Source organism: Fragaria vesca, linkage group LG1, assembly GCF_000184155.1.
Source record: "Fragaria vesca subsp. vesca linkage group LG1, FraVesHawaii_1.0, whole genome shotgun sequence".
Lineage (NCBI taxonomy): Eukaryota > Viridiplantae > Streptophyta > Magnoliopsida > Rosales > Rosaceae > Fragaria > Fragaria vesca.
Window position 1 is genome coordinate 1,159,985 of NC_020491.1, and position 13,051 is coordinate 1,173,035.

Consider the following 13,051-nt stretch of genomic DNA (forward strand, 5'->3'; position numbering starts at 1 on the left):
CCTACCAAACCCAGCCCAGCATCCCCAGCTGTATCTGAGGCATTCACCAGCCAACTTACACATGCCCAATATGCCCCAACAACAAAAACAAAAAGAACTTTGCAGCAGAACACAAGAGTTTGATTCCATTGTCTTATGTTCTATCAATCTCCTAGTATTAGTGGTATTCTTCATTTTCTTTTCAGCAACTACTGTGTTGGTTGCATTATGCGTTATTCTTTTGGAAGTTTTTTAATTGTTTTAATTTTATATGTCTTAAATCTTCCATATAACTAGATCTACGTCTCTTACAAAAGTCGTTTTATACCTACAAGAATGTTGTCATTTCAAAAACTGGAGGATGCATAAGTGCATTCATATCTTCTTCTCAATATTATATCACACACTGCCTTTCTCTTCATACTTGATAATAGTATAAAACTATTGTGAAAATCATGCTACATTTATTAGGATGAGACAGCTCTCAGGATGAGACAGCTCTCCTCAACACAAAATGCAATATCCAAAGCAAGCTAACCATATACCTGATACAAAGTTCATTACATACACCAAGGTGCACTGCAGATGGGCTTAAACAACTTAACATAAAAACAAATGTCTCGGACTTCAGAAGTACAGATGGAGCCGGATTAGTAATCACTCCCTGGAAACTACAACAACCTGCTTTCCCACGTTGCGGCCAGCAAAGAGCCCAATTAGAGCTGCAGGAGCGTTCTCAAGGCCCTCAACTACATCTTCCACATATGTAATCTTCCCTTCTTTTATGGCAGGCAACACTGTTTCAAGAAACTTTCCATACAGATGATAGTAACTGAACACCAGGAAACCTTCCATGCGGACCTGCTTAACAATCAAAGACATCAAATTATGTATGCCTTCAGGCTTCTCCAAGTTGTACTGAGATATCATCCCACACACTGCTATTCGCCCTTTCAGCCTCATGTTTGGTAGCACTGCATCAAGCATCTTTCCCCCCACATTCTCAAAGTAAATGTCAATACCATCAGGAAAATACCTGCAGGTTAGCCAAAAACAACTGTAAACAAGATGTATATTCCCAAAATGAGGTACACATGCGCAGCATGAGACCAGACACTTTGTTTTCCCCTTGTGTTTCTAGATTGAATTCAGACTCTTATTAATGCCTGTGGAGGGTTTGTATCTCCAAATCCAATATTGGAAAAACTAACCAGTCTAGTGTCACTATAATTAGAATAAACAAAGATCCTAGACTAAGTCAAAGCATTAAGCATATTTTGGATTCCGACTGCTAAGAGATATATTACATTCTCACCTTCTTAAAGCTGCATCCAGGTCAGGTTCGTCTTTATAGTTGAAAGCCTCATCAAATCCGAATTTGTTCTTCAGCAGATCAACCTGAGATCCCAGAAATTGTATATCCCCATATTAACACAGTAGATAAAGGGGTACGAAGTATTTTGAATATCAGGATATTCAGATATAGAATGACACCATACAGGTCATCAGGTTCACAGTTTATGTAGTATATTACAGTATTATAGGCATATCAGATGAGACGAAAAAAACAGTAGAACTGCTTTAGATTGAGTGCAGCAGCTACAAGAATAAGACTAAATTGATACTAACACTCTTCTATTTGTATGTAGGTAATTGGTCACCATAATAGTACTTCCCAATAATGTCTCCATCTTTGAATTCCAAGAATTTGGTACACATCACTCGGAGACAATTTTTAAAAGACATCACTATAGACATACACATTTAACATATATAATCATACAATTGAGTCAAAGATATGGAATCCCAACTAAAACATTCACTGATCTACGAGTACCAGTAACTAACCTTTTCCTTGCTTCCAGCACTCCCAACAACATAGCAACCTGTCAACTTTGCAAATTGGCCAACAAGCTGACCTACTGCTCCAGATGCGGCTGAAATGTAGACAGTCTCTCCTTTCTTAGGAGAGCAAACCTCAAAAAACCCAGCATAAGCAGTCATTCCAGGCATACCTACATAACATATGAATACGTCAGATGAGCCCAAACAACCAGTAGACTCCAACAAGAGATCTCATGAGGGAACAATAAACAATATGCACAAAAAAAATATTGACACAAGCTGTCAACTTGTGACTATAGCATGAAACTTTTATGTTCTCTGCTCATACATGAAAAGGAGCTAATACAACCAGCTGCACAAAAAACTATTGCCCCAACTTAACTCAAGGGTTTGGCCCTCAAGAGCTGCAAGGTAACTAATTGTGGCTAATCAAATTAGCACATTAGACTAAAGACTACGGAGGTCTGTAAGTAACACAAACCAGTTTGTTAGTTACAAACAAGTAGAAAGCAAGAGAAGTAGGCAATACCGAGAAGTCCAGTATAGTAAGAGAGAGGCACATCAGTGTGGTGAATTTTAAACAGAGACTCTGTGGCAGTGATGACACTATATTCTTCCCAGCCAGTATGACCCCAAACCAAGTCGCCTGGCTTAAACTTTGGATCCCCAGATTCCAGGACTTTAGCCACTCCATAACCAGTTACAGTCTGCAACATGGAATTCCAAATTTTCTTTAGTTTGCTCTATATATGCAAATCTCTGAATAAAGCACACACATTTTTTTTTATTCCAAATTATCTCATGCATTACAATTTTATATCATTGTCCTTATATCACCTGGCCCCCGAACCTGGAATTAAAAATCTCTCATCCACATGACCCAAAGAAGTGAATTTACAGAAAAAATGATAAATAAAAAGGGATCTGCTAGAAGACACCTGGCCGGGGTTGAAGGATTGGACATAAGAGGGCCTCTCGTGTTTGGTCATACGGCCGCGCATGTAAGGATCGCAGGACAAGTATAGGTTCTTGACCACAAGGCCAGTCGACCCTTGTGGAAGCTTGAGTTTGGCTGTGGATGTCCTCAATTCCATGTCGGATTCTTTGGGGAACCCGGTGACATAGTCTTTGAATATCACCTGCTTGTTACTCACTTCCACTCCGTCACTCGCCATTTTCAGCTTCTCTCTTTTCTCTGTGTGTCTCTACAACCGTAACTGAAGAAGATGAGGGCGATACGAGCAATATATGCCACGAAATATAGTAATTACTGTAATTTCTTACCTTACTATGATGTCAGAGCCCAGGTCTCTCTGGAATTTTCCATTTAGAATCAAAAGAAACGGCTGGACAATAAATTTCTCATTTTTGTCACGTTTGGTTTCTTCAATGCGAATAATGACAGTAGCAAGGGCCGACGACGACGTCCCTGCTTACGCCAACAGTTCATTGCCGTCCTCTTGCACTTTGTTGTTACCATTTCTGGGGTACAAGTTTAAGTTTTTGACTTGTAAGGTACAGCCATTTGGAGGCACAACTTCTTCACCATATAAAGATGACAGTAACTATAATTTAAGCAGATCCAACAAGAAACATGTAGCCATCTTTCATGTATGAAAGGTCCAAATACTAGACTCTACTTGTGCATCCCTCAGACTACATTTATTTATCTTGCCGAAATGTTAAAAATGAAGTTTCAGTTTCTCATGTAAAGTTTAGTTTCAGTTTCATTGAGATGAATCCATGGATGTAGCTAGTCATCCATTCTCGGGAAACAACAACCACCTGCTTTCCTACATTGTGGCCAGCAAAGAGGCCAAGCAGAGCCGATGGAGCATTCTCCAGGCCTTCAACAACATCTTCAACGTATGCAACCTTGCCTTCTTTTATGTAAGGCAGAACAAATTCGAGAAACTTGCCGTAGACAGGAAAGTATTTTGCAACCAGGAAGCCTTCCATGCGCAGCTGTTTAGACACCACTCACACCAGATACATTAAATTATGCACACCTTCAGGTTGCACCAGGTTGTACTGTGAGATCATCCCACAAACTGAGATTCGCCCTCCAATCTTCATGTTCGGTAGCACTGCATCGAGCATCTTTCCCCCAACATTTTCAAAGTACCTGGTATTTATGAAATATAAACAAAATTGAACATTTATGAGACTGTATATGCATGTAAAGGCCAAAACATAACGGAAAATACTGTATGTGGGAACATTACAACAAAGACATGAGGTCTTTACCTACGCAGAAAGTCCCACCTCAACTCTATTATATGTGACCTTTCAATTTCTTAAGTTTCTTGTATTTGCTCTCTGTTTCAAGAGACTGGGATGTTTTTACTGATTTCTGATTACTTTCTACTATTCAAGGAAGGGAGGGGACATACATGTTGAAATACTTCTTCTTTCTTTGAAGTAAGGGCGCTTGTAGTTAGTGCTATCAATGGATTCTGATAATAAACCATATACTACTAACCTTTTCAAAACTGCGTCCAAGTTAGTTTCTTCTTTATAATTGAAGGCTTCGTCAAAGCCAAACTTGTTCTTCAGCAAATCAACCTTAACACAAAAATGGCAGGCATTATATTAGAAAGGCAACAGGAAACAAAACAAGTCAATTCAAATAATACAATTCCCATGACTAACAACGTCACAGGATGCAGCTTTCTGTGCATTAAACAGTGTGTGCGCTACAATTCCAAAGGGCATAAGAATTCTTCCATCATAGAAGGTAGCAAAACCACAGGAACTACTTCTGTCAGTGCCGCATGTTAAAAAATAAAACAAAACAAATACATCTAAACTAAACAAGTCAATATGTTTTATCACGAGGATAATGTATACTGATGATGACTAATATTTGTACTTAAGCACAACCGATTCAGTACTGGGCAAACAGTACATAATATGTGTTTACATACAACTGGGTCGCATCCCCGGAATCTAACTAAAACAACATTGATATCTTTTCTAAGAAAAAGAATTGATATTGATCATTGCTACCTTGTCTTGGCTTCCAGCACTCCCTACAACATAGCACCCGGTCAACTTGGCAAATTGGCCAACAAGCTGACCGACCGCTCCTGATGCTCTGCTGAAACATAGACTGTCTCTCCTTTCTTAGGAGAGCAGATCTCGTAGAAGCCAGCATAGGCAGTCATACCAGGCATACCTACATAACGCATGTCATGAGTCTTGAGTGCATTAAGCAGGAGTAGTGCAGGACATACATTGTGCATTACAGGATTGAAAATGAAAGATCAAAAGTTGTTGGATTAATTACGATGGATTTCTCCAACTCATTTAAGTAGAGAACAATGCTAAAAGCCAGAAAAGTTACTGCATGACCAGTGTGTTCAAGATCATTTGATGCTGAATAAGTTTCTTTACTGCCACACTACAAAACTAAATATGAAAAGCAATGTGGAATGTGGATTGTGGAACACCAGTTTTGGAAGAAAAAAGAATATGAGAATTAACAAAAGCCGTCAAGTGTAAATGTCTTTGTTAAAACTAATAAGGATTCGGCACAAGATAGACTAGTCTCACCGTTCAACATCTATAAGAAGAAGCCAATACAATCATTGACAGACAAAGATAATGCACAATTTTTAGTTTCAAGCAGAACCAATTTTTCAGAAGAAGAATTAATAAGGGTCAAGGGAGGGCATATATACCAAGAATTCCAGTATAGTAAGAGAGAGGCACATCGGTGGTGGGAATCTTAAACAACGCCTGAACGGAAGTGATAAGACTATACTCTTCCCAGCCAGTCATTCCCCAAATCAATTCGCCTTGCTTAAACATTGCATCACCAGATTCCAAAACTTTAGCCATAGGCTGCATATGTTTCATACTAAATAAGAAAACGATTTCCAATATATTGTAAATATATGACTTAATTGAATTGGGTAATTCTCAAAACAAAGCAGGGTTCTTTTTACTGTTTTCATTGGATGGGTGGGTCTTAACATATCATAGCAGCAAGGAAGACAAGTTCTTTAAAACCCAACAAGCTTAAAGGTTTCAAATTTGAATTGAAAAGACAATATATGACCTGGCCGGGGTTGAAGCGATCGACATAAGAAGCAGAGTTGCGCTTAGTCATGCGGCTTCTCATGTAAGGATCGCAGGACAAGTAGAGGTTCTTCACCAGAACCCCGGTGGAGCCTTCTGGAAGCTTCAGTTTGGTGGTGGTACTGACGACGGCCATGTCTGATTCCTTTTGGGAATCCGGCCGACACGTACTCCTTCAATATCACCTGCGTGTTCTTGACTTCCGCCATTGCTCTCCAAATGCAAATGTGAATGTGCCTGTGACTCTGTGTAGCTACAACACTATTTATTCAACCAATCAATCAATGAATGCGGTCCAACGCGAAATGGCCAGTTGATTTCTTCTGTTTAAGGAGTCTATAGCTCTCAGTTCCTTTTTCTGTGTTTCATAGCAAGACACGTATGTTAAAATTGAAGCCGTTTCTCACTTTTGCTTTCCTTCTATCAGTTCGGTGCCAAACCACGGGAATTCGTTTCCATATAAAAAAAGTCTCTCTTTTTTATGAGATTTGAGGGTTTGATGAGGCTAACCAATCTTCATAACAGTGATCGGTGGTGTGTGTATACGTTATCTTCGAATTCTCCAAGTTATTGTCTGCTACTTCCATTTTGAAATTGATGCATAATTAGTAATTGGACTGAAAATGGCACAAATTGTTTCCAACATCCAATTGTGTATGGAAACAACAAAGTCATGTATATCCATATGACCATATCAGAATCATTCGGTACACAATGGCACAGGTACAATATAGTAATCGGTTGCAACACAATCTTTATTCTCTCAACATAGTACACATGCAATACAAATTATGCAATATATGCTTCCCAGTAAATATCGATCGACAAAGTAATTTTATTACTAGCTAGCAAGGATGTGGATTGATGAAGGAAGCTCGTCGATCTGGATGTATTAAGTTTGAGGTGGTGCAACTGCAACTACTTGCTTCCCAAAGTTGCGACCAGTAAAGAGTCCAACCAGTGCTGCTGGACCATTCTCAATCCCTTCAACAATGTCTTCCACGTACACTATTTTACCTTCCCGGATGTAAGGCAGCACAAACTCATAGTACTTGGGCACAATGTGATTATAATCGCGATGCGTAAATCCATGTATGTTGAGCCTCTTGAATCCAATCTGGAGCAAGTTTTTAAGTGGCTCAAACTCTGGAAGGTTGTATTGTGAGATCATTCCACACACAGCAATGCGACCGTGATCTTTCATGTTGAGCAGCACTGCGTCAAGCAATTTCCCACCCACATGCTCAAAGTAGACGTCAATTCCTTCAGGGAAGTACCTTCATATATTCCACGTACAGTTGATTATATTAGTTCAACCAAGAGCAATGTGCATATATATACGTACAGATTGACTAGTCTGTAATCTGTATGCACATATACCGATATACGTATAATGTTATTGTATGTGCTTAATGAATCGAATTACCTTTTTAAAGCGGCATCTAAATCATTTTCCTCCTTGTAATTGAAAGCCTCGTCAAACCCCAACTTGTTCTTTAGTAGATCGACCTAACCGATTCAAGAATTAGTACTGATCGATCATTAATATATAGAGACCGGCAATTAGTAATACAATGTATGAGTTAACAACTTGTGGACTAGCTAGCTAGCAAGGTACCTTTTGTTTAGATCCGGCCGATCCAACAACATAACAGCCAGCCAACTTGGCGAACTGTCCGATGAGCTGACCAACTGCACCAGATGCTGCAGAGACCAACACCTTGTCTCCTTTCTTAGGAGGACACACTTGAGAGAATCCAGCATAAGCAGTCTTACCAGCCATGCCTGCATGTAGAATGGATCGAGGTTGATCATAATTAATGACTTTCAATTGAGCAATGAGATTAGCCAGTTTACTTACCAAGAAGTCCGGTATAGTAAGAAAGAGGGACATCAGTGTGGTGTATTTTAACGAGTGAGGTTTCAGAGACGACGTCTGTGATGAGGCTGTACTCTTCCCATGTGGTTAACCCCCACACCAGATCACCCTGTTTATACTCTGGATGACTCGAGTCCACAACTTGAGACACACCGTACCCACGTATTGGCTGCATCAATTCATAGATACACATATATGGTAAAGTGATCGATCATGATGAACTACCTACGTGCACTTGATATATATAGATGCAATATTTGTATTTGCAAATTAGACTTACAGATCCAGGAGTGCAATAGAGGTATTTGTTCATTTTCTGCTGAGAGTTCATGATGAGGAACCGCATCATGGGATCGCAGGACAAGTAGAGGTTCTTGAGTAGAACAGCATTGGCGGTGTCTGCTGGAACCTTGAGACTTACTGTGCTATCAGTGGTGACATACATGTCCGACACTTTGGGAAAACCAGACACATAGTCCTTCAATATCACCCGCTTGTTCCTCGCTACTACTTCACCTGCCATTGCTAGCTAGCAAGCTAAGCTATTAACAATCAACTTCCTTTCGTTTCTGGGTACGTACGTAAGAAATTAAAGTACTTAGCAGTATTGTAGTAATACCATTACCAACCCTGTAGCAAGGTCGATGTTATATTTATAGCATATCGGTGAATAAATCCCAGTGACTAGTCCAATATATATGAAATTCGATTTTGATTCAAACTTTGTCTCATGACTTTTCTTGTGAGGATTAGCTAGAGGATTTCGCGCCATCTATACTCAAGCTAGCTGGAAGACGTAATTGCTTACATGATCGATTGAGAGGAACAGATACGTGGGATGATCATCGACCGATCATTAATTATACGTAGCAGACCAAGTTTTGACCAGAAGTAACCAAATTAGTAACATTCAATTATGTTTTTATATTCAAATTATTCATGATTTTGCTACCCTTATGCATGACATGATGCATTTTGGCATATTAGCCAGCGAGGGCTCTGTATTGAAGAAGTGAACTGTTGTGCTTATTCCAGTCACTAACAACATCCGATCGAATGCCACCACCTGCTACATGCTTGATTAACAGAGTTTATATATATTCGGAACCTCAATTGGTATACGTCTTGTCCCTAAACCTAAAATGGCGTGCTCACCTTTGGACTTCTTCTGGGATCTTTTTAAGTTTGGTTGATTCTTTACCAAGCTAGTAGTCTATCATTTATTTTGATAGCTAAACCGCATGTTCATTTTAGGCAAATAATTGTTTATCGAGTGTCAATTTATTTTTATCAATATAATCTCATTAATTTATGAAGATTGTGTCAGGTTCATAACTTAGAGCAATCAGATCATTCCGGACTAGATAATCAGACAATTCGGTTTACTAGATTTCAATGTAATTGTGGTTGTAAAGATCAATTTGAAAAGCATTGCCAAGAAAGATCATTTTATTGTTAATTATGTCTCAGTAATCATAAGAGATTAAGCAAAAGTAAATACAAGAACTGATTCATGAATATCAACAAACATAGGGACAGAAAGAAAGTGTCGCAAATTATTATACTGAAAGAAGTAGAGTAGCTAGCTAGCTCGGCAAACTGCATGAACTTATAAACGATTAATTTGACGGATCATTCGCGAGCAACTGCAACGACTGCTTTGCCAGCATTGCGACCATTGAAAAGGCCTACTAGAGAAGCAGGACCCTTCTCAAGTCCTTCAACTATGTCCTCCACATAAGCGATCTTCCCTTCTCTGATATAAGGCAACACCAGGTCCAAGAACTTGGGGTACAGGTGGTAGAAATCAAACACAAAGAAGCCCTCCATGCGAACGCGCTTGTAAATCAAATGCATCAAGTTGGTGACCCCTTCATGCTGCTCGTTATTGTACTGCGAAATCATGCCGCACACGGCAATGCGACCGTGAAGTCTCATGTTGAGAAGCACTGCATCCAGCATTTTGCCTCCCACGTTCTCAAAGTAAATGTCTATGCCCTCTGGGAAGTACCTCTTCAAAGCGGCATCCAAGTCGGGCTCTTCCTTGTAATTGAATGCCTCGTCAAATCCAAACTTGTTCTTCAGTATGTCAACCTGCTAGTTCATTTTAATTAGTAAGGAACAGATCGAATGCAATGCAATTAATTAGTACATTTCATAATTACTTTAAATATGAGCTTAACATCGAACTAGCTAGAAACGTACGTTGTAGCTATACCTTTTCTTGACTGCCAGCACTTCCAACAACATAACAACCCATGAGTTTGGCAAATTGGCCAACAATCTGACCAACAGCTCCAAAGGCTGAGGAAACGTACACATACTCTCCTTTCTTTGGATTGCAAACTTCATAGAAACCAGCATAAGCAGTCATACCAGGCATACCTATATAATTAAGTTACTTAAGTACTTAGTTAAATACATAGATATGTATTTTCATAAAGTTAATTGATTGTATATTTACTTACCGAGAAGTCCGGTGTAGTAGGAAAGGGGTACATCAGCGTGGTTAATTTTGAAGAAGCTTTGCATGTCAGTGATAAGAGTATACTCCTCCCACTTGGTTATACCCCAAACCAAGTCTCCTGCCTTGAACTCGGGATGCTGAGAATCCACCACCTTTGACACTCCATAACCCACTACTGGCTGCGCATACACATATTCAATTCATTCATATATAGCACACTTTAATTAGCTAGCTAGTATTCAACTATAGATATGGATCATCACTAGCTAGTACTGGGTAACTGAAGCAAGAAAAAAAAGATAAATTTACAAGTGAAAGTGATGGATGAGGTAGTTAGCTTACAGAATCAGGGGAGAAGAAGACAACGCGGTCTTGTTTGGTAGTGGCGTTATCACTGTGCTTAACGCCTCGCATGTAGGGATCGCAGGAGAGGTAGAGGTTCTTCAGCAGCACCGATCCATTGAACTCTTCTCCTGCAGGCACTTTGAGCTTGATGGTAGACGTGTTCAAGTACATGTCGGACTCCTCCGGGACCGCGCATATGTAATCTCTAGCTAGCACTTGCTGATTCCTCGCTTGCTCGACATGGTCATAGTCATCACCGCCTGCAACCTTATAGTCAGTACTACTAGTATTGACAGCAGCTGCCATTGATCCTAGGCTTTCGATCTTATCGTTGATATATATGCTTATGTAGATAGTTGATTCAGCTAGTTATATATGTTGATCTCCGGTGAGAGTGCGAAGATAAGATTATATAAACAAAATTATAGAGGTACAGATGTAGCGGGGCGGCGGGACTCGAATGCGATTGCGATGCGAGGTAAGCAATGCTGTCAGCAATCAGCACAATGACAACAAAATAATGTAATATTTTGACCAGCTAGGCCTAGGCGGATGAAAGAGATGAGAAGAAACTGAAGCAAGCTTCAAATCGGATTCAACTCTCTCTCTCCCCTTTTCTTTTTATTTTTCCCGTTCTGGCCCGTCCACAAGTTTGCAACTCATTTATGTATTATGAGAGAGAGAGCCCAAGAATCTCCCGTGTGGATCTGTCAACCTTTCTAGACTTCGGTACACGGCCCACTTTAGAAGCCTTCAACGGTGCTCTTGTATAAGTTTACAATAAATAACATTTTGTGCTGTTTGGTTGTAGTTTAGCAGTTTGTCACACTAGATATTCCTAATGTTTCAAGATATATTATTTTTAAGATTATTTTATATCGGTGAGTCATATATATGTTAGTTAGTTAATCTAACTAATAACGTGAAGGTTATGGCTTCAAATTTCATTTTATACATCAAGCTATTGTATTTGCTACCAACGAGCTTACTCTTCTCTGCAAATTTAGTGTTTTGTGGTTGTACTTATACAGATGCAAATTTGCTCTCCACCCTTATTTCCTCATCCTCATCCCCACCCACCTGGTTGAATACCACATGTCCTATATTTTAATTACTTTAACCATGGTTAACAACATTCATTTATAATAATAAATTATATTACATTCTAATTTTACTTTAATTCACTCTTTTCTTTTCTTTTCTTTTCAATATAAAATAACAAAACTTAACAAATTTAGGACTCCTCAAGATTAAACAAGATAATTTCTAGGTATGTACACAATAGCGAAAAAAACCCTTTTTTTTTTAAGAATAATTACCAAGTCAATATCTTTCTTGGAACAGGTCTGTGTAATTTCACCCACATTGCATTTCTTGTTAACAACATAATTGTTAACACCGTAATTGTTCTTGATGTATAAAATAGCCCAAGCAAACTCGTGAGGTAGAAGAGAGGAGTTAAAATGAGACCAGATTTTTGAGTGAGGGCGGTGGAAGATATGTTGCCTTTCAAATGACGAAGATGCTTTAGATTTATTGACCATCTACATAAAAAATTACTTGTGAATATAAAAAAAAACCTGTAAAAATTACTTGAGCTCCTTTACTAGATTATACATGAACCATGAAATCATATTTGATAAAAACTAGGTTATTTACAAACATCACCTTTGCTCCCTTTCAAAAAACAAAAACAAACAAACAACACGTTTGCTCTTACTTGAGTACTAAATTGGTTAGGGTTGTTTAGAAGAAGAAAATAGTGGTTTAAAGTAAAATTAGAAAATAATATAATTTATTATCACAAAGATGTTTTTAAATTCTATTCGAAAAAAATAGATGTTTTTAAATCATAAATATATGTTGTTAACCATGGTTAGAGTAATTAAAAAATATGACATGTGACATTCAACCAGGTGGGTGGGAATGAGAGTAAGGAAGTAAGAGTGTGGAGCAAATTTACATCCGTACTTATACTAAAGTCCTTAACAATAAAGATGCTTTCTTTTTCTTCACGTAGAAACAGGTATCCTTTTCTGCTCATTTATGAAACGTAAACTTGACATTGTTTAGTATAGATCTTCAAATTAGAAGAAGAAAAAGACTACTAATTCGTCTTGAATTTTGGACCTTCTAAGAAACTGATCCACGTTACAATCTACACAATAATAGACCCATATTAGCAAGGTGGGTACCGAAAGGTGCCATTGGTCTGCATCTCTATCCAATTGTTAAATTGTGTAAATTAAATAGAAAATTTCATTGAAGTCCAGTTTTCAACATTTTTTTCTTCACAAGTCCATCTTAACTTTTTTACCCATGTAAGTCCATTTTGGACCCAGATTTGTTGCTTTACTTTTATGATGTTCCTATACTACCCTCCTTTCCTTACATCAGTTTCTCTCTCCGTTAAAACAAAAGAAAACAAATCTCCAATTCTCTCTCTCTCTCTC

General features: G+C 38.6%; 3 protein-coding genes and 1 pseudogene across 4 annotated transcripts; all 4 read right to left on the reverse strand.

Moving 5' to 3' along the window:
• Positions 1 to 393: 393 nt before the first annotated feature.
• LOC101301805 (NADP-dependent alkenal double bond reductase P2-like) lies at positions 394 to 3,043 on the reverse strand. Its single transcript, XM_004287125.1, has 5 exons — positions 2,763 to 3,043; positions 2,354 to 2,531; positions 1,828 to 1,994; positions 1,295 to 1,377; positions 394 to 1,015 (listed from the first exon to the last, which is right to left on the reverse strand). The coding sequence occupies exons 1-5, from the start codon at positions 2,997 to 2,999 to the stop codon at positions 637 to 639; spliced, it is 1,044 nt and encodes a 347-aa protein (XP_004287173.1). The 5' UTR covers positions 3,000 to 3,043; the 3' UTR covers positions 394 to 636.
• A 485-nt stretch (positions 3,044 to 3,528) lies between these two features.
• LOC101295658 lies at positions 3,529 to 6,204 on the reverse strand (annotated as a pseudogene). Its single transcript, XR_183813.1, has 5 exons — positions 5,888 to 6,204; positions 5,508 to 5,670; positions 4,834 to 5,002; positions 4,307 to 4,389; positions 3,529 to 3,949 (listed from the first exon to the last, which is right to left on the reverse strand). The product of XR_183813.1 is annotated as an NADP-dependent alkenal double bond reductase P2-like (transcript).
• A 330-nt stretch (positions 6,205 to 6,534) lies between these two features.
• Positions 6,535 to 8,454, reverse strand: LOC101302097 (NADP-dependent alkenal double bond reductase P1-like). Its single transcript, XM_004287126.1, has 5 exons — positions 8,067 to 8,454; positions 7,769 to 7,955; positions 7,526 to 7,692; positions 7,334 to 7,416; positions 6,535 to 7,184 (listed from the first exon to the last, which is right to left on the reverse strand). Exons 1-5 carry the CDS (start codon positions 8,307 to 8,309, stop codon positions 6,800 to 6,802), a joined length of 1,065 nt encoding a protein of 354 aa, XP_004287174.1. The 5' UTR covers positions 8,310 to 8,454; the 3' UTR covers positions 6,535 to 6,799.
• Positions 8,455 to 9,209: 755 nt separating this feature from the next.
• On the reverse strand, positions 9,210 to 10,978 carry LOC101302385 (NADP-dependent alkenal double bond reductase P2-like). The gene is made up of 4 exons (XM_004287127.1): positions 10,596 to 10,978; positions 10,255 to 10,432; positions 10,005 to 10,171; positions 9,210 to 9,880 (listed from the first exon to the last, which is right to left on the reverse strand). Exons 1-4 carry the CDS (start codon positions 10,902 to 10,904, stop codon positions 9,419 to 9,421), a joined length of 1,116 nt encoding a protein of 371 aa, XP_004287175.1. The 5' UTR covers positions 10,905 to 10,978; the 3' UTR covers positions 9,210 to 9,418.
• Positions 10,979 to 13,051: the final 2,073 nt, after the last annotated feature.